Genomic DNA, 23,741 nt, shown 5'->3' on the forward strand with positions numbered 1-23,741 from the left:
AATGAATCTGTTTTACTTTGTATAAAATTTATACAGGCTAAACTCATAAACTGTCCGCTCTCTGTAACACTGATAGAGAGATATGCCCAGCTGTTTGCTCCCCTAGGTATTAATTACATAACTCTGGGTTCATTAATAAACAAAAGTGATTTTATTAAGTATAACAAGTAGAATTTAAGTGGTTCCAAGTAAGAACAAAGTAAGTTACCAAGCAAAATAAAACAAAACACGCAAGTCTAAGCCTAATACATTAAGAAACTGATCACAGATGAAGTCTCACCCCCAGAGATCTTCCAGTAAGCTTCTTTCACAGACTGTACTCCTTCCTAGTCTGGGTCCAGCAATGACTCCCTCCCCTGTAGTTGCTGTCCTTTGTTCCAGTTTCTTTCAGGCATCTCTTTGGGGTGGAGAGGCCATCTCTTGAGCCAACTGAAGACAAAATGGAGAAGGTTCCAGGGCCTTTTATATTCTCTTTTGTGAAAGGACACCCCTTTGTTCTTACTGTGGAAAATCACAGCAGCAAGGTGGAGTTTGTAGCCACCTGGGCAAGTCACATGTCCATGAATGATTCAGCTTTTTGCAGGCCCACGGCACTGTTTACATGTTAGTTTGAACGTTCCCAGGAAAGCTCAGATGTGGATTGGCATCTCCCAAAGTCCATTGTTAGTTAAGTACTCCCAATTACTTGAGTAACCTCTTCACAACATGTTGGCCAGACTTCTTATGTGTTCCTTACAGCAAACACTTTAAATACAAGCAGAGAGCCAATGCTCATAACTTCAGATATAAAAATGATACATGCATTTAAATCGGATGAATATATTCATTCGATCATAACCTTTGCAAAGATATGTTAACTGGCATATCTAGCGTAAAACATATTCCACTTACATCATATTTACACTCATAAGCATATTTTTATAAAGCATTACGGGGTGCAGCATCACACACTCATTCTAAATCTCAAACTTTTAGTCTAAACAGGAGTTGAATCAAACAGCTTTTCTCAGCCTGACAGATGGTACAAGCAGGTTACAGTTCTTCAATACACCAGGTGGGACTACCTTCCAGCCTGGAACCAAACTTCCCCAATTCAAAATCTTTGTCCTCCAGACATTCTTTCAGGTGTTGAGTTGCTGGGAAAGAGAGATCAAATGATGTCACTTTCTCTCTCTTTATATATCTTCCAACTGCTAGAAAAAAATTTTCTGTGGTGTGGGAGTCAATCAGTCCCCACTGGTCAAGCAGTCTCCATAGTGTATGTGCCTTCTTCAAGAAGACTCTGGGATCATGGATTCAGTGTTGATGAGCCATTAACGACCATCTGGCTATTAATGGCTACTCTTTTGTTGTAACTGACAGGCTGGTTGTGGGTGGTCCCAACAATACAACATATTTAAGTATCACATATAGCAATACTTCATAACTTCACATACAGCAATAGTACATGCAATCCAACAGGTTATTAGTGTTCAAGGAGATCAAGATTTACAGAATAATACCTCACAAGACATACTTTGTACAAAACATATATCACAGTGGTGAGTATTGCAGTTTCAGGGTGCTCCTTTGAGGTACAGAGTGTCCCAATAAGATTCTGGGCATTAGATGGAGAGACTTCATTGCCAACGAAGCAATCAGAGAAAATGTGAATGAGCAGCTTGTCTCCACTAGAATTAGAAGAAAGCATCGGGCATATTTGGGGAATGTACTCTGGATGCCAGCACACATACTCCTGCACGACGCTGTCAAGTGGAAACCAACTGGTTTGAGGAAATGAGGGAGCCGAAGAGAAATCTTAAGAACTACCCTTGGCAGGAGGACAGAACAATCTATCTCAAGTCCATAAAGCAGATGGAAGCAACAGCTAAATACAGAGAGGGATGGAAGAGACTGGTTTCTGCTCTGTATGCCCAACATTGGTGCAAAGTATTTTGTAATATATGGGTACAAAATACATTGATTATTTCTTTTATTACATTAAATGCTCATGTATCTTTGTATCATGTATCTAATTTGCAGATGATACTGAACTGGGAGGAGTGGTAGATACGCTGGAGGGGAGGGATAGGATACAGAAGGACCTAGACAAATTGGAGGATTGGGCCAAAAGAAATCTGATGAGGTTCAATAAGGATAAGTGCAGGGTCCTGCACTTAGGATGGAAGAACCCAATGCACAGCTACAGACTAGGGACCGAATGGCTAGGCAGCAGTTCTGCGGAAAAGGACCTAGGGGTGACAGTGGACGAGAAGCTGGATATGAGTCAGCAGTGTGCCCTTGTTGCCAAGAAGGCCAATGGCATTTTGGGATGTATAAGTAGGGGCATAGCGAGCAGATTGAGGGACGTGATCGTTCCCCTCTATTCGACATTGGTGAGGCCTCATCTGGAGTACTGTGTCCAGTTTTGGGCCCCACACTTCAAGAAGGATGTGGATAAATTGGAGAGAGTCCAGCGAAGGGCAACAAAAATGATTAGGGGACTGGAACACATGAGTTATGAGGAGAGGCTGAGGGAGCTGGGATTGTTTAGCCTGCAGAAGAGAAGAATGAGGGGGGATTTGATAGCTGCTTTCAACTACCTGAAAGGGGGTTCCAAAGAGGATGGCTCTAGACTGTTCTCAATGGTAGCAGACGACAGAACGAGGAGTAATGGTCTCAAGTTGCAGTGGGGGAGGTTTAGATTGGATATTAGGAAAAAAATTTTCACTAAGAGGGTGGTGAAACACTGGAATGCGTTACCTAGGGAGGTGGTAGAATCTCCTTCCTTAGAGGTTTTTAAGGTCAGGCTTGACAAAGCCCTGGCTGGGATGATTTAACTGGGAATTGGTCCTGCTTCGAGCAGGGGGTTGGACTAGATGACCTTCTGGGGTCCCTTCCAACCCTGATATTCTATGATTCTATGATCTGTTAAAAGTAAAAAGAAAAGGAGTACTTGTGGCACCTTAGAGACTAACCAATTTATTTGAGCATGAGCTTTCGTGAGCTACAGCTCACTTCATCGGATGCATACCGTGGAAATTGCAGTTTCCACGGTATGCATCCGATGAAGTGAGCTGTAGCTCACGAAAGCTCATGCTCAAATAAATTGGTTAGTCTCTAAGGTGCCACAAGTACTCCTTTTCTTTTTGCGAATACAGACTAACACGGCTGTTACTCTGAAATCTGTTAAAAGTAAGTAAAACATTTTGAGTGAGATCAGTTCTGAGTTAGCTAGTTTAGTAGTTCCAGATGTTTAGTTTTGGTTGTTTGGCTCACCCGTTGGCTTCCGGGAAAGTGGGACCCACAAAGGTGACAGTAAGCAACCTTTATGCCCCGGTGATCCTTGGACTGATAATTGCTGGATCAGTCCTGAAGAACATCCTAGAGCAGCTTCAGGACTAGTTCAAGGTGTACTAGTTTCCTACAGTCCCGCAGGGATAGCCAGAGTGCAAGAGCACTCTGGCCACCCTCCCTTTTCCCCAGTCACACCTGCTTTGCCAAAAGAGGATGACAGAACTATGTATGGCAGTCCAGTGACACAAGGGATTTCCATATAGCAAGGGAATCCCTAATTGGCTAGTTATGCCAGCTTTCAGGCCTGTGCACAACCAGAGTGACATAAAACAGCCTTAACAGAGCTGAGGATCTACCCCACTATGTTTTCACCAATAGATTTCTCGGTAGACAGTCAATAGATTTCTCGGTAGAAGTACAAGTCAGAAGAGACCATAAATAGGTTTTAAGAGGGTTTGCACAGTCTCCAAACCATATAATAGTTTCCTGCGGGTCAGCTGCATTGCATTATAATTTACTCTAGTGTTTACAGATGATATTGCCACAGTCTTCTCTCCCAGGTGCTTTGATATTGCATCCATTCAGTGCTCACTTGTGATCCAGCCTTAGATAAATATGTAAGGTCCAGTGGTACACCCAAAGTACTGCCGTTGCATCAATATTCCTGGCTACTTTTTGAAAGAGACAATGGATTCCCTAGGTTCCCAGCCTGTAATTCATAGACACTCCTGGTTACCCATCTAATGAAGTGAGAACAGCTGCATCCATAAAGGACTAGTTCTTTCTTAAGTAAAATTATTTCAAGAGACACTCTGAAAAGTGGACACCCGTAAACATGATGTAGTCATTTATATTACAAGCCACAGATTAAATAGCATAAAGAAATGAAATGAAAATATACAAAAGCTGCTTTATTAAAAGTTTTATCTAGTGGATTTGTTCATGTTATTGGAAAGCTTTGTTGCAGAGACAGGCTATAAAACTTACAAGCACCCTTTGTCAGGTAAACATAGCCTGAATGCAGTGCCAGATCTATTGGGAGACTTGAGAATGCTGCTTATTTTCAGTGCTTTCATTTCAGATGTTGTACCCTTTTGCTTCAGTCAATTTTGAAATGAACATATTGTTTCCTTAACTATAAAGTTGAAAAAAAATCTTTCTAACCTACAGTTAAAGTTTAACTCATAATTTTGTAGAAGATTCTCAAGCAAGTGTTTTGTTTGCAGTTGGGGAAATAGAAACACATTATATATGTTTAAAGGCAATGCAAGGAAACAGAACTCCACAACACATATTTAATATAGGTTTGATTTCCTGTGGAATGCTTTCCAGATGTTCTCTCAAACAGGCCTCTAGAAAGTATGGTCTGGGGTAATTTTTTGAAAACAGAAAGAAAATTCTGTTTTGTGTCACTGTACCAGAAAATTACTGTTCTAATGCTTTATTACTTTATCCTGTGTCCATAATTTGCACCATATTTTTGAAAATTGTTTTATTACACAGAAAGGTCAGTAGTACAAAATATATGTATTAACCTATTGCAAATAAATCATATTAATTTAGACTTGCATCTGAGAGTGGTAGTTTCTCTTAAGACCCAGTGGAGACATAGTTACCTTAAATTAAAATTTCACTAATACATGATCTTATGGTACTTAGAGGTTTAAACTAACACTGACAATCATTGGATTACAGTTCTGGTGAGTTCTTTTGTCTCGTTGTACCAGACATTGAGTATAAGGATATGTTGTGTCCCAAGTGATTAACCCATGCAAGAGAAGAGGAAATAAAGAAAAATTCCTACACTGCTGACTTGGCTTATCTTGCTTTGCTTAAAATGCAATAGCAAAACATACCAGGAGACAGGGAGTTTGAGAACCCCTGTTTTAGACTAATTGTTACTTAGGAAAAGAAGTATAGCTAATGCAAAAACAGAAAAACACATTTAAATGAATGTAGATATTGTCAATTTTAAAAGTGTATTTTGTATATATGTGTGTTTATGGAAATATTTGTGTTCTAATTGACTTTTTCACTGATATTTATTTTACATAAGATGAAGTAACTTTTTTTTAAGATAAATTAAATCAGGAATGGGATATCTGTGTGTGACTTAATACATTAAATAAATAATAAGAAAATAGTTGAAAATCAGCTCCTGAAGTCCAAGGTTCTGTATGTTACTTGCAAGAGTAGGCGACTGCCTGTCATCAGCTAATGTGGAGAAACAGCATTCTGTACTCAGCTCAGGGAGGGAAAATGTAAATTCATTTAATCTTCACTGTTTGGCTTTTCTCCCCTCCCCAAAAAAGAAAAACACAAGTAAATATTTGAAGGGGACTCCCTTTCCCCCCTCCCCCAAGTCCCCCCAGAAAAACAAACACTAATTTCTTCTGTAAAGTTAATAGAGCTGCTGGTTAATTAATGTATATAAAGATATTTCATAAGTTTTTAAAAACTACTTAAGACCTGTTAAAATTCATAGTTGTGCCCAACTATCCAGTAGTATGTGTATTTAAATAAGTAAATATAAGACCAGTTAAAAGCATGGAAGTTTAGAAGTACTGAAGGAAAAAAGTCAGCACAGATGGGTCAAAATAGAAACCACAGGTGCCACTGTAACCCCCTTTTTCTGTCTTTCCTTCTTTCTCCCTCCCCCACTTTTTTTCTGGTGTTCAGTCAAAAACTTAATTGCTGTAATTACAGCTGCTGTTTCTACTTGCTCTGAGTTGACCAAACATTCCCTGATAAGGTGGCAGTAGAGGCTTTAGTCACTGTAAGTAAGTAGTTGCTATTTCAGCAGAATAGAGGGAGTGCAGGAAGATATTAACCATGTTCAGTAGCTGTTTTGAAGCTAGTTGGGAAATCTTCAAGGGCAATCATTCCTTTAAACTCATGCACGGGCGCACACAGCCTTAATTCGAAGCTGAAAGCCCTGACCAATCAGTAGTGAGGTCTATTAGGGGTGCAAAACTGGCAGGCATTTTGAGCACCAATCAGATGCTCCAACTCAACCCTGTAGGGAGAGGATAAGGCTGCCAGCAGTAACCCAGAATGAATCTGTGGGTTGGATCTCAATACACTTTCCTGTAATTTTACAGGTTAATTGGACCTTACTGGTGTGAAGCAGTTACATGTTAAGGTATCTGTAAACTCCTTAGTCCCAAGAAGGAAAATAAGTAATTTTTTTTTTATATAGCATAGGCTTATAGTTAAGGGGATAGGGAAGTTTGCTACTTGCCTAAAAGGCTGCTGCCTTACTCTTGTTATTCTAACAAGAATTAGAATTACTTAGAATTAAGTAAGATATTTGTGTGAATATCTATATTGTTGAGACACAAAGAATGACCTTGTGCCCTGACAAGTAAAGCACCAGTCAGAACCAACCGAGCCCTGCAGAGAGAAGGTAGAGCTACCCGGTTAACCCAGACTGAATTGGTGGGTTGGCTCTCAATATGTAATTCAGACTGTAATTTTATAGTCAGTGGGACTGAGACTGGGAAAATACCATAAAGGAGGAATTGTAGACTAAGGGCCAAATGTCTTCATTAATTGTATTACATCATTGAACCAAAGACACTGTGTGAGCCTAACTGCAACAGTAATTGTCAGTTTTTCTCATTTGAAATTGTGTATGTGCTCAATATTGTTGATGCTGAAACAATTGGTTATGTGGTACACCTAGCTGACTGGAGTGGGGGGCACTGAAGCCCCAGAGGTCTGACTGCTGTGAGGCCCCGCCACTCTGGGGCATGCGGCTGAAGCTGAAGGAGTCACAGAGGTCTCTTAAAGTCACAGAATCTGTGACCCCGTGGTAAAATCATATCCTTAGTTATAAGTTACAGACATACAAAGAGAGAGTCTGTGCACTGGCCAATGCCATATCCATACTCACATACCCAAAGATTTCATCGTTGGGTGGATCTCTCAACAAGTGGTCATCAATAGAGGGTTCCTGATGGGACCTTCCCAATGAAGTCTTCCCACTCTAGCCCAATCAGGGGACCTCATTTATCGCATTGTTCTGACCACATCTAACACCTTATGCATATGCATGAGGATTCCAACCCTCCTTTTTCTTATCTGTACTTCCACACCCCATAAGTTTTGGGGTGCTCTGATTTTCATAGGTTGTTCTCTTAGTTCCCTTTTTCCTTATTAGCATCTTATTAACATTTATGTCAACCTGTTTCCAGGGTAACCTGTGTTCAGAACAGAACTTTCTGTGATGTTAAATTAGGTGTCTTGAGGTCTTGACTTTCTGGATGGATACATTACAACATATATATTGAAACATCACCTATCGGCCCATTCTTTACTTATGTACCTAATTCACACTCATCACTCCTAAATACTTGTTAATCTTATACTCACATAGTCCTATCCTATTTATCTGTTCCTCACACATTCATTATATACAACGTAACATATGAGTTCACCATGACAATAAAACACCTCAATGATCAAATGAACTAAGTGGCTAGATGTTGCACAGTGCCACAGAAGAGGCCACTTGATGAGGGATAGCTCAGTGGTTTGAGCATTGGCCTGCTAAACCCACAGTTGTGAGTTCAATCCTTGAGGGGGCCATTTAGGGATCCAGGGCAAAAATTGGGGATTGGTCCTGCTGGGGGTTGGACTAGATGACCTCCTGAGGTCCCTTCCAACCCTGATATTCTATGATTTGCTTCGTACAAGAGAGGAATGGTATATTTCAGCTTGGCTTTTCTAGTTTGATGTAACTGAAATCACTGTATACACATGTTCATGTACTTAGCCTGAAATTTTCCAGTATCAGAGGTATGCTATTCTTCTGTTTGAATTTTAATCCAGCACATCCCTTAAAGTGACTGTGTTGTGTCTGCCAAATGGTGTCTAGACACTAGAGCAGGTTTGGCTAATTAGTGTAGTCACCCGGCTGGCTTGACAGATGTCTGTGCACTCTGTACATTTCTGCAGCTGAGACAGAAATGGAAATGTAATCCATAGGCAATATCTCTGCTAAATCCAAATGGGAATCTATCGAGTATCCTTGCTAAGCTTGTCACATCTGGAAATTGCTCTTTACCTCATTTACTGACCAAACTTATGGACTTTGGGGAAATATTATCTACTTGCTATAACAAGTGAATAAATCATGTTTTTAGTAGTGTACACTCAAATACACCACGGACTCCTGTATGGTCTCATGCACTTACGCAGTTTTGAAATTCTGTCCAAAGGAGGTCAGTGGTACACTCCCAGTTTGCAAAAGGGAAGACACTAGTGGAGTTAGGCACTTATGGTGTGGTTCACAAAAGACCCATTTTTAGGTACCTCTGCAATCCATAAAAGTCCCACTTGGGTACCACCTGTGTGTGCAGGTGCCTAAGTATTTTGCAATAAAAGTTCTCTAGGTGTCTATATTTCTGCCTCTCTGCATGCCTACTGCTGCCTCCCTCTCAGTGCCTAAGTCCTAGAGCAATTCACAAACCAGGGATGGTAGGTATTCAGCCACTTAAGTCTCATGTGGGGGCTCGATTTGGTAGCCATACTCAGAGGCTGCCTACTGGGTCAGGTCCCTCGCTCCAGTTCATACTCAACAGCTGGGCAGGGAAGACAGCATCCCTTAGCCTAGTAGATAGATTGTTCATCCAGGGTGTGGGAGACCTGTGGTTCAAGGTTCCCCTCCTGAGGGAGAGAAGGGATTTGAACAGGGATCATCCACCTCTTAGGTGAGTGCCCTAACCTCTAGGCTATGGAATAGTCTGATGTAAGTCTGCCACAATCTCTCTTATTGAAGTTCTTTCACTTCAGTTAAATAATTAAATATCAATTGGGCCTATGAAAGAGCTAGAATGACTCTATAGCCCAGTGGTTAGGGCACTCACCTAAGAGGTTTCAAATCCCTTCTCTGCCTCAGGAGGAGGGGGACTTATACCAGGGGGCACCCATATCCTGAATGAGTACCCTATCAATAAGTTATTATGCTAAAGGTTATAAGGGAGGTCTTTCTCCTCCGCTATTTTGTTTTGCCCCTTCCCCCCCCAATTTAGATAGCTGAACACCTCTCTTCCCCCAATTCATGGTTCAGAAGAAGAGATAGACATGTCCCTGCAGCCCAGACTTAGGTGCTGAACTCTGAGACCTACCCTCTGGTCGGTATCTTCCATTGGCTAGCACAGACAATTGTTCCTGTGATTTTTCCAAAGCACCTCAAAGTAGGGAACTCAGCCTTGCAATGTTTAAATCTATTTGTGGATCCCACCCCACATACTTTTGAAAATCCCACTAGGTGCCTATCTGCATCTTTAGGCATCTAGGACCAGATTTTTAAAGGACCAGATGAAAGGTATCTGTGGTTCTTATTCAGGAAAGCATTTAAGACTTATTTTGCTTTAAACTTAATTTTAAGTCTGTTCTCAACTGTTCTTCTGAATTAGGGATGCTTTCCTGAATCAGGGCTGTGACATGGTCAGGCCAGATGGCTACAAAAGAGTGGTTGAAGGTAGATACATTAGTTCCAGGTTAAGCAGGTCCCTTTTCCCTGGGTAAAATAACAGGGACTATTCCAGAACACTCAGGAACTTTCTAGAACTAATTAAGGCAGGCAGGCTAATTAGGACACCTGGTTTAAAAAGGCTCTCACTCCAGTTAGTGAGGTGCGTGCAAGGAGCTGAGAGGGAGAGGGCGTGCGTGCGTGCGCTGCAGGAGGACCGAGGAGTACAAACGCTATCTGGCATCAGGAGGAAGGGTCCTGTGGTGAGGATACAGAAGGTGTTGGGAGGAGGCCATGGGGAAGTAGCCCAGGCAGTTGTATCTGTCACACAGGTGTTACACAAAACACTATAGACAGCTGTGATCCACAGGGCCCTGGGCTGGAACCTGGAGTAGAGGGTGGGCCCGGGTTCCCCATCCCCCCAACTCCCTATTGGATACAGGAGGAGTTGACTTGGACTGTGGGTCCCACCAGAGGGGAAGGTCCCTGGCCTGTCCCCTGACCCAGTAGGTGGACCAGCAGAGACTGTGGGGATTGTTCTCCTTCCTTTTCCCCATGCTGGCCAGTGATAAGGTTATCTGAGTGAAAGGCAGATTTAAGCCATAAAAGTGGCCAAACTGAGGGCTACTGTGAATCTCTGAGGCGAGCAAAATCCACCAATAAGCACAGGACCCACCAAGGTAGAGGAGGAACTTTGTCACAGGGCCTATATCCTATAGCTTCTTAATACAGTGAGTTAGAGAAGAAACTGAAAATAGACAATGGCAACTGAATATGTGTGTTTAGTAAAGTACACACTAATCATTTGTACTCGCAGGTACCAAAAAATTACTCTCTTCGTGGAGATATGACCTGCTAATTCTCCACCAGAGTCTGGGTTGTAGCGTGTTTAATCCCATATAATTTTTAAAGTCTCAGTATTTCCTTTAAAACAGCATCACAGTTGGTACAATTTATGTGCTTTCTTCATGTGTGAACATACTCCTGATAGTGCCTCTGTCAAGGATCCTCCCCCACTCTGAACTCTAGGGTACAGATGTGGGGACCTGCATGAAAAACCTCCTAAGCTTATCTTTACCAGCTTAGGTCAAAACTTCCCCAAGGTACAAAATATTCCACCCTTTGTCCTTGGACTGGTCGCTACCACCACCAAACTAATACTGGTTACTGGGGAAGAGCTGTTTGGACACGTCTTTCCCCCCAAAATACTTCCCAAAACCTTGCACCCCACTTCCTGGACAAGGTTTGGTAAAAAGCCTCACCAATTTGCCTAGGTGACTACAGACCCAGACCCTTGGATCTTAAGAACAATGAACAATCCTCCCAACACTTGCACCCCTCCTTTCCTGGGAAATGTTGGATAAAAAGCCTCACCAATTTGCATAGGTGACCACAGACCCAAACCCTTGGATCTGAGAACAATGAAAAAGCATTCAGTTTTCTTACAAGAAGACTTTTAATAAAAATAGAAGTAAATAGAAAAAAAGAAATCCCCCCTGTAAAATCAGGATGGTAGATCCCTTACAGGGTAATTAGATTCAAAACACAGAGAACCCCTCTAGGCAAAACCTTAAGTTACAAAAAAGATACACAGACAGAAATAGTTATTCTATTCAGCACAGTTCTTTTCTCAGCCATTTAAAGAAATCATAATCTAACACATACTTAGCTAGATTACTTACTAAAAGTTCTAAGACTCCATTCCTGGTCTATCCCCGGCAAAGACAGAATATAGACAGACACACAGACCCTTTGTTTCTCTCCCTCCTCCCAGCTTTTGAAAGTATCTTGTCTCCTCATTGGTCATTTTGGTCAGGTGCCAGCAAGGTTACCTTTAGCTTCTTAACCCTTTACAGGTGAGAGGAGCTTTCCCCTGGCCAGGAGGGATTTCAAAGGGGTTTACCCTTCCCTTTATATTTATGACAGCCTCATGTTGTCATTTAAAGATGTAAGCGTTAAAGTATGAGAGAGGAAGGTTTTGTAGTTTGGAAGTTGGACTAGGACTCAGGAGCTCTGTGTTTAATTCTCTGCTCTGCAACAGACACTGTGTATGGCTTTAGGCAAGGCAGTGAATTTCTCAGTTCCGCATCTGTACAATGAGATAGTACTTCCTTTCCCCAGTCTTTGTTTTGTTTACTTCAAAAGTAAATTCTTTGTGGAGGAAGGGCAGTCTCTTGCTTTGTGTATGTACGGTGCCTAGCATAATTAGACTATAGTCTGGGTTAGGATCTCTAGGAGCTACTGTAGTAGAATTACATCAGCTGCAATAAAGAATTTTCCTATGCTGGGTGAAAATAATTCACTAGAATTAAAACTAAAGTGATAAATTTCCAGTGCCAGGAAGTGTTCCTCACTCTCTTTTACTATGCAGCACCAAGCACCATGATGGACATTTACTAAATGCTGAATAATAATTAGTAATTAAGTCCTTTGGAGACTTAATAGTATCCTGTTCTGGTCAGTTCCTCCTATTCAGATGTTTGATTTCGTCAAAACACAAATAATCGGATAAAGGTCTCCTTTAGGATGTCCCTCCCCCACAAAAAAGTATAGAAAACCATGTTAGTTAATGGATAATTGAAAAAGTTTATTCCTCATCCATATAATACATTAAAGGGGAAAACTGAGAAAACATTACTATCTTCTAAGTGGGTGTGTGAAACATATCTAAACATATATAATATACACTCAAGGTTAGAGCCTTCAACAGTCCATTTTGGTCATGAAGACCCTCCCTTTTTCTTCACAACCTCTCCATGCATCTCTTTGAGCAACAGCTAGTGCCTTGCGTTTCTTTAGTTCCTACTTCCATGAGACTTCATGGTCGCTTCTCCAAATCTCTCTCCTTTTGGGGATGAAACTCTGGTCCCATTTAAGTCAATGGAAAAGCTCTCATTAACTTCACTGGGGCACAATTTCACCTCAGGTTTATTCCTTCTGTTATTTTTTTCCTATATCATTTCTCCAAACCCTTTGGGTGACATCCTGGGCTCAGTGAAGTCACTGGGAGTTTTTCCCTGAGTTTAAAAACTGCTAGACAATAGCTGTCCCTTTGATCACCAGTATGCATTGCCATACTTTTTCTTACTGCCACTCATGACTGTCCCTGCTTTATTACAGAGAGTATTGCTTCAGATGATCAACTGTGACAGCTTTTGAATATTTTAAGTAGTCACATCAACAGTTTTAAGAACTTTTCAAATGGTTCATTTCCATAAGTGTATTTCTAACCCACAAATTTCAAGTGCCTTGGACCTTTTTTCATCAGTGCTCTATTCACGTGTAGGCCGAGGTTTGCCTCCAAAAAATGAAATACGCAGAGAAGTTTTACATAACTCACTGAATACAGCGAAAACCTTACTGCTTTTAAATGTACAGTATTCATTTTATAAATGGCATACATATCCACAGCTGTGCAAACAATGCCATAGTTCAATTAACCAGCCTTAAAAAGGGGTGAAGTGACAATTGCCTCAGATAATTTCAAAACATCAAAGAGCTTTTTAAAAATACTCCAAAAAGAAATGTATAAAGGTGTAATTAATATTGCTTAAAGCAACAGGGCATGCTAATATGAGGTGAGTCCATGTGAAGAATTTGTTTTTATGTACAAGACTAATTTTAAAAAATTCTTGGGGTCTTTTTTTTGAACAATATTTCAAAGCTTATTCATTTATCCCTCAGAATATTTGAAAGATCAAGATCATAAAGGAAAAATTGAACTTGTGTTCTTTCTATATTTTTGGCTGCTCCAAATATTTTTATTAGTGCTATTTCTAGTACCACGTTTGGGGGATTTTTTTCCTTCAAAGACTGTTTTGAGCAGATTTGTATAGGATTTATCAATAGGATCATTCTTATTTTATTTGGTTAGTAATACGCACAATATTTAAGGTACACTTTTCTGAAGATCTGCAGTTTACTTTGAGGAGATTTCATATGGCTACAATAGGACCATTTAATTTATTTTTTTCTCCCACAAAAAGGAGAGATTATTTTCCTTCCTTGGAAGGTGATTTTTTTGGTGGCGTGCTCAATTCCTTTTTTACGCCAAAGGAGAGGAAAAAATCATTAATACAGGCATGCGCATGGAGGATTTGTGATTTGGACGCTGGAAATTAATTCATTGTTTTGAATGTAGTTGTGTTATATATTTTACATTATACATGTGACTGCCTATATACACTATACATATATACACACACATCCTGCATGAATATAGTCATGTACACTAAAACACAAACACTCATATTACAAATGTCACTCACTATCCAAATTATCAAAATTCTCAGCTAGATACTAGAGAATTAGCAAGACACTTAACCAAATAGTGTCCCTACTCAAAAACTGGTTAGAACTGCCATACTGAAGGAATATGAAATTAACATAATATTCAGAGTACCTGTTGTCAAACATCTTTTGTATTAACCCATTGCTTATTATTAACATTTCCAAAAGGGTTGTTATCTCTACTAAAGGAGTTTTAATATGATGTACTATGCTTTAGGCAGGGCTTTGGTTGTCATTGACTAGGTTATTTTTGTATCTCAGTTTATTTAAAGAGCTGTATCACTGGTTTGGGCTAGCTGGTGACCATACTGTCAGCTGTCTTACAGTGATGAGAACATTTTGGGCCAGATCCTCAATTAGTGTAAATCAGCATTGATCAACTGAAATGAATGGAGTTACAATAATTTTCCCCAGTTGAGGATCTGGGCTTCGGTTTTAATTTCACACGTCACAGGACTTTTCTTTCCTCCGTAGACTCAGGTTTAAATAATCCGTAAATTTAGAGACTAAATATGTGTCAAAGCTAAGATCATAAGTAAAACGAGTTTGGTGGCTTAAGCTTAGTTTCCATTGGAAAGTAATCCACATCAGTATTTGGTACAATTAGTTGTCTGTTCAAGAGCGTTTAAGAACTAAGGCAGCATGGAAACTCAATTACTTTTGTCTCTAGAGAGAGACAGAAAGATCCTGCAGGTCAGGGAGAACATTTATTGGCAATCTAGTGCAGTGGTGCTCGAACCACAGCTGTCTGAACTATAATTGGCCTTTGAAAACTTAGACGTGCGATGCTTCTAGATTGTTAACTTTCATGACCACAAATATTCTCCAGAAATTAACATGAATTCAAGCTGTATGCACTAGGGATCAGTTGAGCACTTCTGAGCCTCCTCAACGGTTTACTACAATAAATAAATTCTTTAAACAGGCTGTACAGTAAATGACCAGTGTCGCTACATCCAGGGGGTTAGTTATGGGAGCTTAAAAACATTTGGCAATGACAGAGCATGTTAAGTGAGTTGTGGAGCCATGCACCTTGTAGTCCAAGGGAAAACTGGACTATTCTAAACATTGTGGCACCTGCCAATGTTTTTCAAGACTCTAATCTGTGCTCCTGCAGCTCAAAAAAAGCCTTTGTTTGGGGGTTTTGCCTACTTACATAAATAATGACATTTAAATCTGTGGAGGTATTTTAACACCCAGATACTACTCGTGGAACAATCTTTGTTCCCTGCCCACATTGTAAAGATTTTGTGCCACACGGACTCAGTATGCTTTCCTTACCCACAAGAGTTTAGTCTATATCCTGAAACATAATTTATAAAAATATCCTTATATGTAATAACCAAAGAAACTCCCAGTGGACTATCCTTCCCCTCCCAGAGTGGCAAAGTGAGGGTCTCATGGTAGTTCAGTAGCAGGTCTATGAACAGAACTCAGGTTTCCTTACTCTAAGCCCTCAGCTCAATCCAGTAGACTTCTGAAAAGTGCACATTTTACAAGGGCAAAATGTTTTCTCCAGTACTGTTACTCCATACATAATCAATGAACCACTTGTTCTAGCAGATACTATGTTCTCTTAATACAAGATTTTCTTCCAGATGTCATACTCCTGCTCTCTAATCAGAGTTCGGAATCACAAAACATGAACCCTTTCATGATGGATTCTCTTGTTTGCTTGTGTTTGGTGGGAAATGCAGAGCACTCATTTTGGTATAAAGTGTATATTTCTGCATGCAGTGTCCTTCGCTGACTGCATACCTTAACCCTTCTCAGATCTACACTCCAAAAGCAGACAGGGACATATTTAAAAAGGGAATCTTACCAGTTTAAATGTGTTCTATGTATGTATTTAAGAAGATGAAATATTGACAAAAAAAGAAAAGTGCAAAAGGTAAGGCTGCCTGGAGGCTTGATTTTTAAAGATATGCATTTTTTTTCTTACCATGTTGCAGATCTCGCCTTGCAGATTTTTTCACAAACTGCCAGCCTGAGTCACGGTCTATTAGTAGCTGTCTGAAGGAAAACTATGCTGACTGCCTCCTCGCTTACTCGGGGCTTATTGGTAAGAGCTTTGCGCGGAGTGGGTGCTCTCTGAGTGTTGCTTGCAAATGGAACAAAAGAATGACATCTTGAAGGCCTGCTGAAAACAAAAAATAAAGTTAAATATTACACCATGATATTGTAGGCAGAATCCCCCAATTAAATCAGCAGCCCTTTGTTTTGACTCTAAGATTCTTCTGGAGTAAATTAAGCTGTATAGTAGCAAGCAAAAGAAGGGCAGAGGATGAGGGAAAGAAATGTGCTTGACTGTGAAGAAAATTGGTATGGAAGCAAGTAGAAGTAAAGCTCGAAAACAAAGTGGTCAATATTGGACAGGCCCATTGAGTAAAAAAGTGAATAGAGTAAAAAGAGTAGGTGACACTAAAACTTGCCAGTGTTTGCTGTTATTAGAAAATCAGGTGGTATTGACATATTTAGGGAACGCTTACCATGAATTGAAAAATGAGGCAGCAATAGACCAGATCAGTCTCATTTCACTTCCATCAGCTGTAGTTTTCACGATCTTCCTATGGCCCTTCAAACTGTTTTCTGAGATGCCTCTCCGTGGAGGTGAACTTATCTCCTGAAATCCTCTCCTTCTCCAATAATTCATTTTGCTCACTGCTACCTGCCTGACTCTCAACCTGGGGACGCTTATATGCAAGTCAAATTTCATATCCCACCCATGCTGATTGATTCCTGATTGGGAGAACTCATCTCGGGGAAGGGAACTTTTCACAGACATGTCATGGCTGGACAATAAAGAAAAAGGGGAGTGTTAAGACTGTAAAACAAACAAATTACAAAAATGGTCACTAGGTAAGGGATTTTTTTCAAGCTCACAGCCTGCACCTGCCATGATGCATTCATAGCCCCTTTTGTTAGGAGTGAAGGCCCCAGCCGAACCCCTGAAGCAGATCCTGCTGTTAAATGAATGTCTTCTGAAATACCGTCCAGAACAAAAACATGTACAGAATGGTCTGATCTTGCTGGAAAATTAAATTAAAAGCAAGTCCTTAAAATGAATAAGGTAAATTATACCTGGTGACTACTAAGAAAAGGCACGGTAGTTTTAAAGACTGCAGTCCAAGATTTATCAGAAAAAATAATATACAGAAAGCAAGCCATGGGAGCAGTGACTGATAAAACTTCATTTGATTCGAGAACAAAGAACTGAGTAGTGAAGAAATCAGATCCAGTCAATGAAATTAAGGGTGTAGCTGCTGGCAAGGAGTAATTCTTGTACTAATGGATAACTCTGGATAAGAGCTGTTGGCAAATTGTTACTGGGCCTAGTGACTTTTGTAGAGGATTTTATTGGATCCATTTTGCAATTTAACCTTAAGGATGACCCAGTTCATATAGAGAGGTGCTTTTGTGTTCCTGTAGGCAATGATATTGCACGAATAGTATAACACTGCATAAACACTTTCTGACACCAGGGATGTGGAATGGGTCCCTAAGGAAGTGAAATCAAAAGGAGATCTAACTTCTGAAGGGGAAAATAAACATTCTTCTTCTCTCCTAACAGCCCCCAGACACGTGCATGAAGATCGGAACTGACCAGTGTTATAGCAGTTTACACTTCTCAGCTGTAGTTCAGATAAACAAAGGAATGTACTAAAACAAACCTTCCTTGTTGTGGAATAACAAGATCCTGATTCTGATCTCAGTCAGACCAGTGTAGATCTGGAGTAAATTCATTAGCTTCAGTACAGAAACTCCAAATTTACAGCAGTCTAGATTAGATCAAAATCAGGGCCAGAGTCGTCCTACTGATATTGTAAAATATATGGGAAGCAGACCCATTTTGGTTAACTCTTTGTAGCAAGCTATTCCAGGTTCGTTCATCTAAATACCAGGCATCTCCAGCTAGCATGGTGAAGATAAAATACTGTTCATTAAAATAGAATGCTGTTTCATTTAGTTACTTCATAAGAGGTTGCATACAATTCTAAAGAGATGGCAGCAAGGTTTTGTAACCTCTGCACTGTTTGTTTCAGGAGCATGAAGATTCTCTATGGAATGTACAGTGGGTCTGCCTCTGCTTTCATGTACACTGATGAAAACTAGAGGCAACTCCACTGAAGTCAGTGGAATTAGAAGTAGAAGAAAGCTGGTGTAAATGAGCGTAGTCATGTCTATTGGCAGTAGGTGAGATGTTATACCAGTTAAATGGAAAACAGGTTGCATGGAGTGGTGGTTTTGGATTGTATTGGTATGATATACACAGTCTGAAAGTATATTTTAGAGGAAGGGATTTTTGGTTTTGTGTGGGAGCTAATGAAAATCAATAAATACAGGGTTTTGTTTTTTTTAAAAAAAGTGATAACCTGTAAAGAAAAAAGACATGATTGTTTGGTGTAAAAAAAGGTTGGAGATAGAAAGATGTGAAACCCAACATATTGGTCATTCCTAAGTTAAGCACACTGTCCCGTCTCTGCTCCCACACTGATTTCATACAAGTGTAACTCTATTGAATTCAATATAAGATTTTCCATACATTTTCTGAAGCATTTTTCCTTATTTGTTTTCCACATCCTGTCCTTTTAATTTCCTTATGTCTCCCTGAAATTCCATAGGATTTTGTGTTAGTGAACGAGGATTGCAGGATCAAACACTGTAACATATTGCTAGGGATACCCAGAGCTAAGAGCCACTCCGTTACCTCTCTCACCATGGTCCTAACTGTCTTACGTATGAATAATTTAAAACCAGTTTATCAGTGCTAGAAGTGTGAATCTCAGTTACCCAATAAACTGTGTGTAAATCCTGCCAACTACACCACTGTAACATGCTGCTTATGAGCCACTTGTGCTAGCTCTCTGCCTCAGCAAGAGTGAGTTTCGTTGGCAGTTGCACTTTGTATCAGTTCCTGCCCCAGCAGTCTGTCTTCCTCACGAGCAAGACAGCCTTGCAGGTCAGAATCAGTAAATTCCTGCCCCCAAGCTCCTCAGAGATGTTTCTCTGCAGTGTATGGCCCCTATCACTGTATATTCACAGAAGATACTAAGATGGCTGTTCTGTTAAAGAGTCAGTACATCACAGCTTGTTCATTTACTGTGGTAAATACACCCTTCTGCTCAAACACAGCACAGAATTTGTTTATAGTAAAAGTAAAACAAGTTTATTAACAAAAGAGAATTGATTAAGTGATACCAAGTAAAAGAGCTAAGTGTAGAGATGGTTACAAGCAAATAAAAGTGGAAACATGCATTTAAAAGTCAAAAACTTAATCTATCAAGATACAGTTTTGTTCAAGATGGCCTCTCTCACCCACAGTCTCCTTTCCAGCTTTTCACTTGTGGGGTTTGCCAGGACCCATCACAGAAATCAAACCACTTGGTTTCTTTGTCTCGTTAAGGTGAAGGACAAAGCGGGGGTGGGGGTGTCTCTCTCTGTTTCTTATATCCCAAAAGGGATTTCTTTGTCGTACAAGTCAGGAAGCCCTCTTGGGAATTCAGTCTTCTGTGATTCCTTGGGGTGCAGGAGCCATGTTAATTCTCTGTCTCTCAAGTTCAGGAACAGGATAAATAACCCCAGCTGGTTTAGCTGGATAGCTTTGTTTACTGCTAATATTTAAAACGAGGTTAAACCCATATTCTGTTGTCTTGGGCAGGCAGACCTATGTATCACCTTTACCTAGGCTGTCTTGTCTTAAACATGTTTTAGTAACATCTTACAGAGGGAGTTTATAACTTCATACATAAGGTTAACACATGCATTTTACAATGATATTAATAACCAGCATGTTGTTAGCTTTCATATGATCCCTCACAAGGCATATTTTGTGCAGATATTGTTGCAGTAGTGTGTGTATACAGGAGAGCCTGAAGTCACAAGCACGTAATTCTGGATCTTGTTACAATTAGCTGATCTTTTGGCCTGGGCCCAATGACTCCTGTCATTCTGCATTCTTGCTGAGCTTCTCTTCCTTCTACCTTGCTGACAGTCCTGTTGTAAAGCATACGTGCTTAGCAATTTTAACAATCTCTGTTAAGCCTGGGCCAATTCCTGTAGTCAAATTTCACATGTTCAGGGTCACACCTTGGTTGGAGGAACTTAGTTAAACTTTTTTTCATTCTTAAAAGATATTCTGATTCGAGCTGGAAGATATGCTGAGGTTCAGGCCAGTTTTGCCTCTGCCTAATGCATGACTTTGATGCCTGCTCCAAATAACATGATACAACAATTGGACATAGTGACCACAACAGAGCTATTATGACCTATTTTACTCCCAACTGCCATGATTACCCTGCTGGCTTAATGTCCTTAGCAGAATTTTCAAGAGGCCATCTTACAACAAAGAAAAAATTCCACACACACGGGGGATAAAGGAATCCACCCCAGGAAACCAAACATATAATCTACTTGGGTTCACATCTGCCCTCAGGTTTGAATGACAGACTTATTTTCTGCTAGCTGCTTTTTCAGCCACTCTGTTTTTTCCAGTATATACAGTGTATATGCTGTATGTATACCTTCCTCATCCTGTTTTTCCTATAGTCACTGACTCTGATCATAGCTTGTCACATTTTACACTTTCACCTGCTCTTTACACCCACTTTTATGGCCTTATTACCTCTTCTTCTTGAAAGTCTTACCTTAGTGGCCCTTCCAACTTCCTTCATACCCTATTGTTTCTATTTCTTTATCAAGTATTTTTATCATCAGTTTTTCAGATACTCGTCTATTTTCTTTCCATTAAAAAACTCTGGTTTTTCATATTCTCTCTACATTACTTTCTTCTTTCCGGATCATAAATATCACATATTTGAAACAGTGGGCTGAAATCATCAAAGAAATAATGGGTAGATATTTTTCATTGCTTTATTTTAATTTAATAACATTCCTATTCTTATTTATCTACTGTTACATTTTCATAAATAGTGCAAGTGATATTTGCTGATTTTGCTCTATTCCCACCTTCATTTCATAAAAAATTTGTTGTTCTTACACATATGCTGATTTTATGTAGACATTGGGTAATTATCACTACAACTTTTAGTTACAAATTGAGAGTAGATAAAGTGATTGCATTCAACTTCAAAAAGAAGGTGTGTGGGGGGGTGAGTCTTATCATTTGCAGCTAACTTCAGTTCTGCATAACTTTCAGGATTTCTTTAAGACCGCTTATAATGTTTGTTTTTCTTTGTCTTCCATTTCATTTGTGAAACAATTTAAATATTCCTGTCAATGTCTGAGTGACTGAAAGGCACTCACATAGTGCTGCACACATTGATGTGGTATTTGGCAGCCCCCCTTTTTTTTGAGGATTATAAATTCTAGGCTCTATGGACCAAGTTGGCTCTTTCAATCTGCACTGTGGGTCTCTAATATGTATCTTCATCCATTCCACATGCCCGGCTACCACTGACAATACATTTGCTCTAGTTGGGAGCAGAGAGAAGTTTGCCCTAAATCTCCAGGCTACTGGGTGTGGAATGTAGGTGCTGAAAAACTTATTCAGCCAACAGCTGCCCTCATTAGTGCAATTCTAAAGTAATTCTGTTGACTTTTGGGGTTGGAATCAATGGAGTTATTTCAGATTTACACCAAGTTCACTAAAAGCAGAAGGGGAATATAAACTTTTAAAAATACTTGAAGAATGAGCCATTTAAAATAATTAAGGGGATGATTGGTCAACCCTTACTCAAGTTTGTGAACGCTTACTTAGACTGGGAATGACTTCAATGAGTCTACTCATTTAACTAAGTGCTCACCAAAATGAATAAGGGCTGCATAATCTAGATCAATGGAGGGCATTTTCAGTGTTTCCTTTAGGACATGTAATGCATTCTTTATTTTGGTTTAGTTGTTGCTTTACCTGAGCCTGAAATGTAAATATTAGAATACTTATCCAATAATTTGTGCAAAAAAAAAATTAAAATGGAAGCACAGATACATGATCATAGGTTGTTGGCAATGTTTAAGAAATGCAGTCATAAAAACATAGACATTTAGGGCTGCTCAAGAGGTCATTTGGTCCAGCCCCTTGCCCTGAGGCAGGACCAAATATAGCTAGACCATCCCTGACAGGTGTTTTGTCCAACTTGTTCCTAAAAACCTCCAATTATGGGGATTCAGCAATCTCCTTTGGAAGCCTAGTCCAGTGCTTAACTATTCTTATGGTTAGAAAGGTTTTCCTAATAACTAACCTAAATCTGCCTTGCTGCAGAGTTATTAATAACTTCTTGTCCTATCTTCAGTGGACCTGGAGAACAATTGATCACTGGCCTTTATAATAGCCCTTAACATATTTTAGGACTGTGTAACGATGCTGGTTCTGTTGGGACCCAACTGAGAGTGCCAATTCAGGACAAATTGCTTCAAGCAGGGCAGTTACAGGCCAAGGCTGGGGTTTCTATGCACACCAAGGCAAACCAAACCAGTCAAACAGAGAAGACTTTGGTTCTACCCTACTGGCTAACCACAAGTCACACAAACAATTCCCTTAGACACTCCAGTTTCCCAGTATCATCACCAGTGCCACTCGTTATGGGGACAAATGGTCATGAAAACCAATACCCCAGTAAAAGAAAAAAGGCTCTCTCAATCCCAAAGGACCAAGCCCCAGACCCAGGTCAATATACAAATCAGATCTTACCCACAAATCATGCTGTTGCCAATCCTTTAGAATCTAAAATCTAAAGGTTTATTCATAAAATGAAAAAGATATATATGAGAGCAAGAATTGGTTAAATGGAATCAATTACATACAGTGCTGGCAAAGTTCTTGGTTCAGGCTTGCAGCACTGATAGAATAAACTGCAGGTTCAAATCAAGTCTCTAGAGTATATCCACAGCTGGGATGGGTCAACAGTCCTTCGTTCAAAGCTTCAGTGTAGCAAAGTTCCTCCAGAGGTAAGAAGCAGGACTTAAGACCAGATGGAGGAGCTGCAGCAGTTTTTTTATATTCTTTAGCCATGTGGTCTTTCTTTCTTTGTTCCAAAGACAAGCTGTCCATCACATGGCATGGAAAAATCTCAGAGTTCTGTCCATTGGCATGTCCCTGCATACCTGCTGAGTCGCAAGGCGTGTCTGCCTTCTCTCAATGGGTCAGTTGTATAGCTGATGGTCCTTAATGGGCCATCAAGCAGGCTGGGCAGAGCTGACACCAACTTGTCTGGAGTGTTCCCCAGAAGCATAGCACAAGTTTGAAATACAGACAGTACAGAGCCAATATTCATAACTTTAACTACAAAAATGATACACACATATAGACAACATAATCATAATCAGCAAACCATAACCTTGTCTTAGACACCTCATTTGACCCCCTTTATACAAGATTTGGTTCCACTACAGGACTTTGGTTGCAACAATGATCTATACGGTCCCAGCTTATGTCAATAACATGTCAGACTGTTATTAGGTTCCCTGCTCAGTCTTTCTTTTTTCAACACTAAACATGCACAGTTTTATCTTTCCTCATAGGTCAGATTTTCTAAACCTTTCATCATTTTTTATTCTCTCCCCTGGACTCTCTAATACTTGTGCACATCTTTCTTAGAATATGACACCAGGATCTGGACACAGTACTCCAGCTGAGGCCTCACCAGTGCTGAGTAGAGTGGGACAGTTAGCTCTCGTGTTGTATATGCAACACTCCTATTACTACACCCCAGAATTATATTAGCCTGTTTTGCAACTCCAT

General features: G+C 40.1%; 1 protein-coding gene across 3 annotated transcripts in view; it reads left to right on the forward strand.

Annotated features, from left to right (window-relative positions):
* The window catches only part of GFRA1 (GDNF family receptor alpha 1), a 204,668-nt gene that overhangs the window by 137,591 nt on the left and 43,336 nt on the right, over nucleotides 1-23,741 (forward strand). For all 3 annotated transcript variants that reach the window (XM_073354262.1, XM_073354261.1, XM_073354260.1), the window contains exon 5: nucleotides 15,997-16,106. In XM_073354262.1, coding sequence (XP_073210363.1) covers nucleotides 15,997-16,106 — 110 coding nt within the window. The remainder of the gene's footprint in view (nucleotides 1-15,996; nucleotides 16,107-23,741) is intronic.

This window comes from Lepidochelys kempii, chromosome 7, assembly GCF_965140265.1.
Source record: "Lepidochelys kempii isolate rLepKem1 chromosome 7, rLepKem1.hap2, whole genome shotgun sequence".
In the NCBI taxonomy this organism is placed as follows: Eukaryota; Metazoa; Chordata; order Testudines; family Cheloniidae; genus Lepidochelys; species Lepidochelys kempii.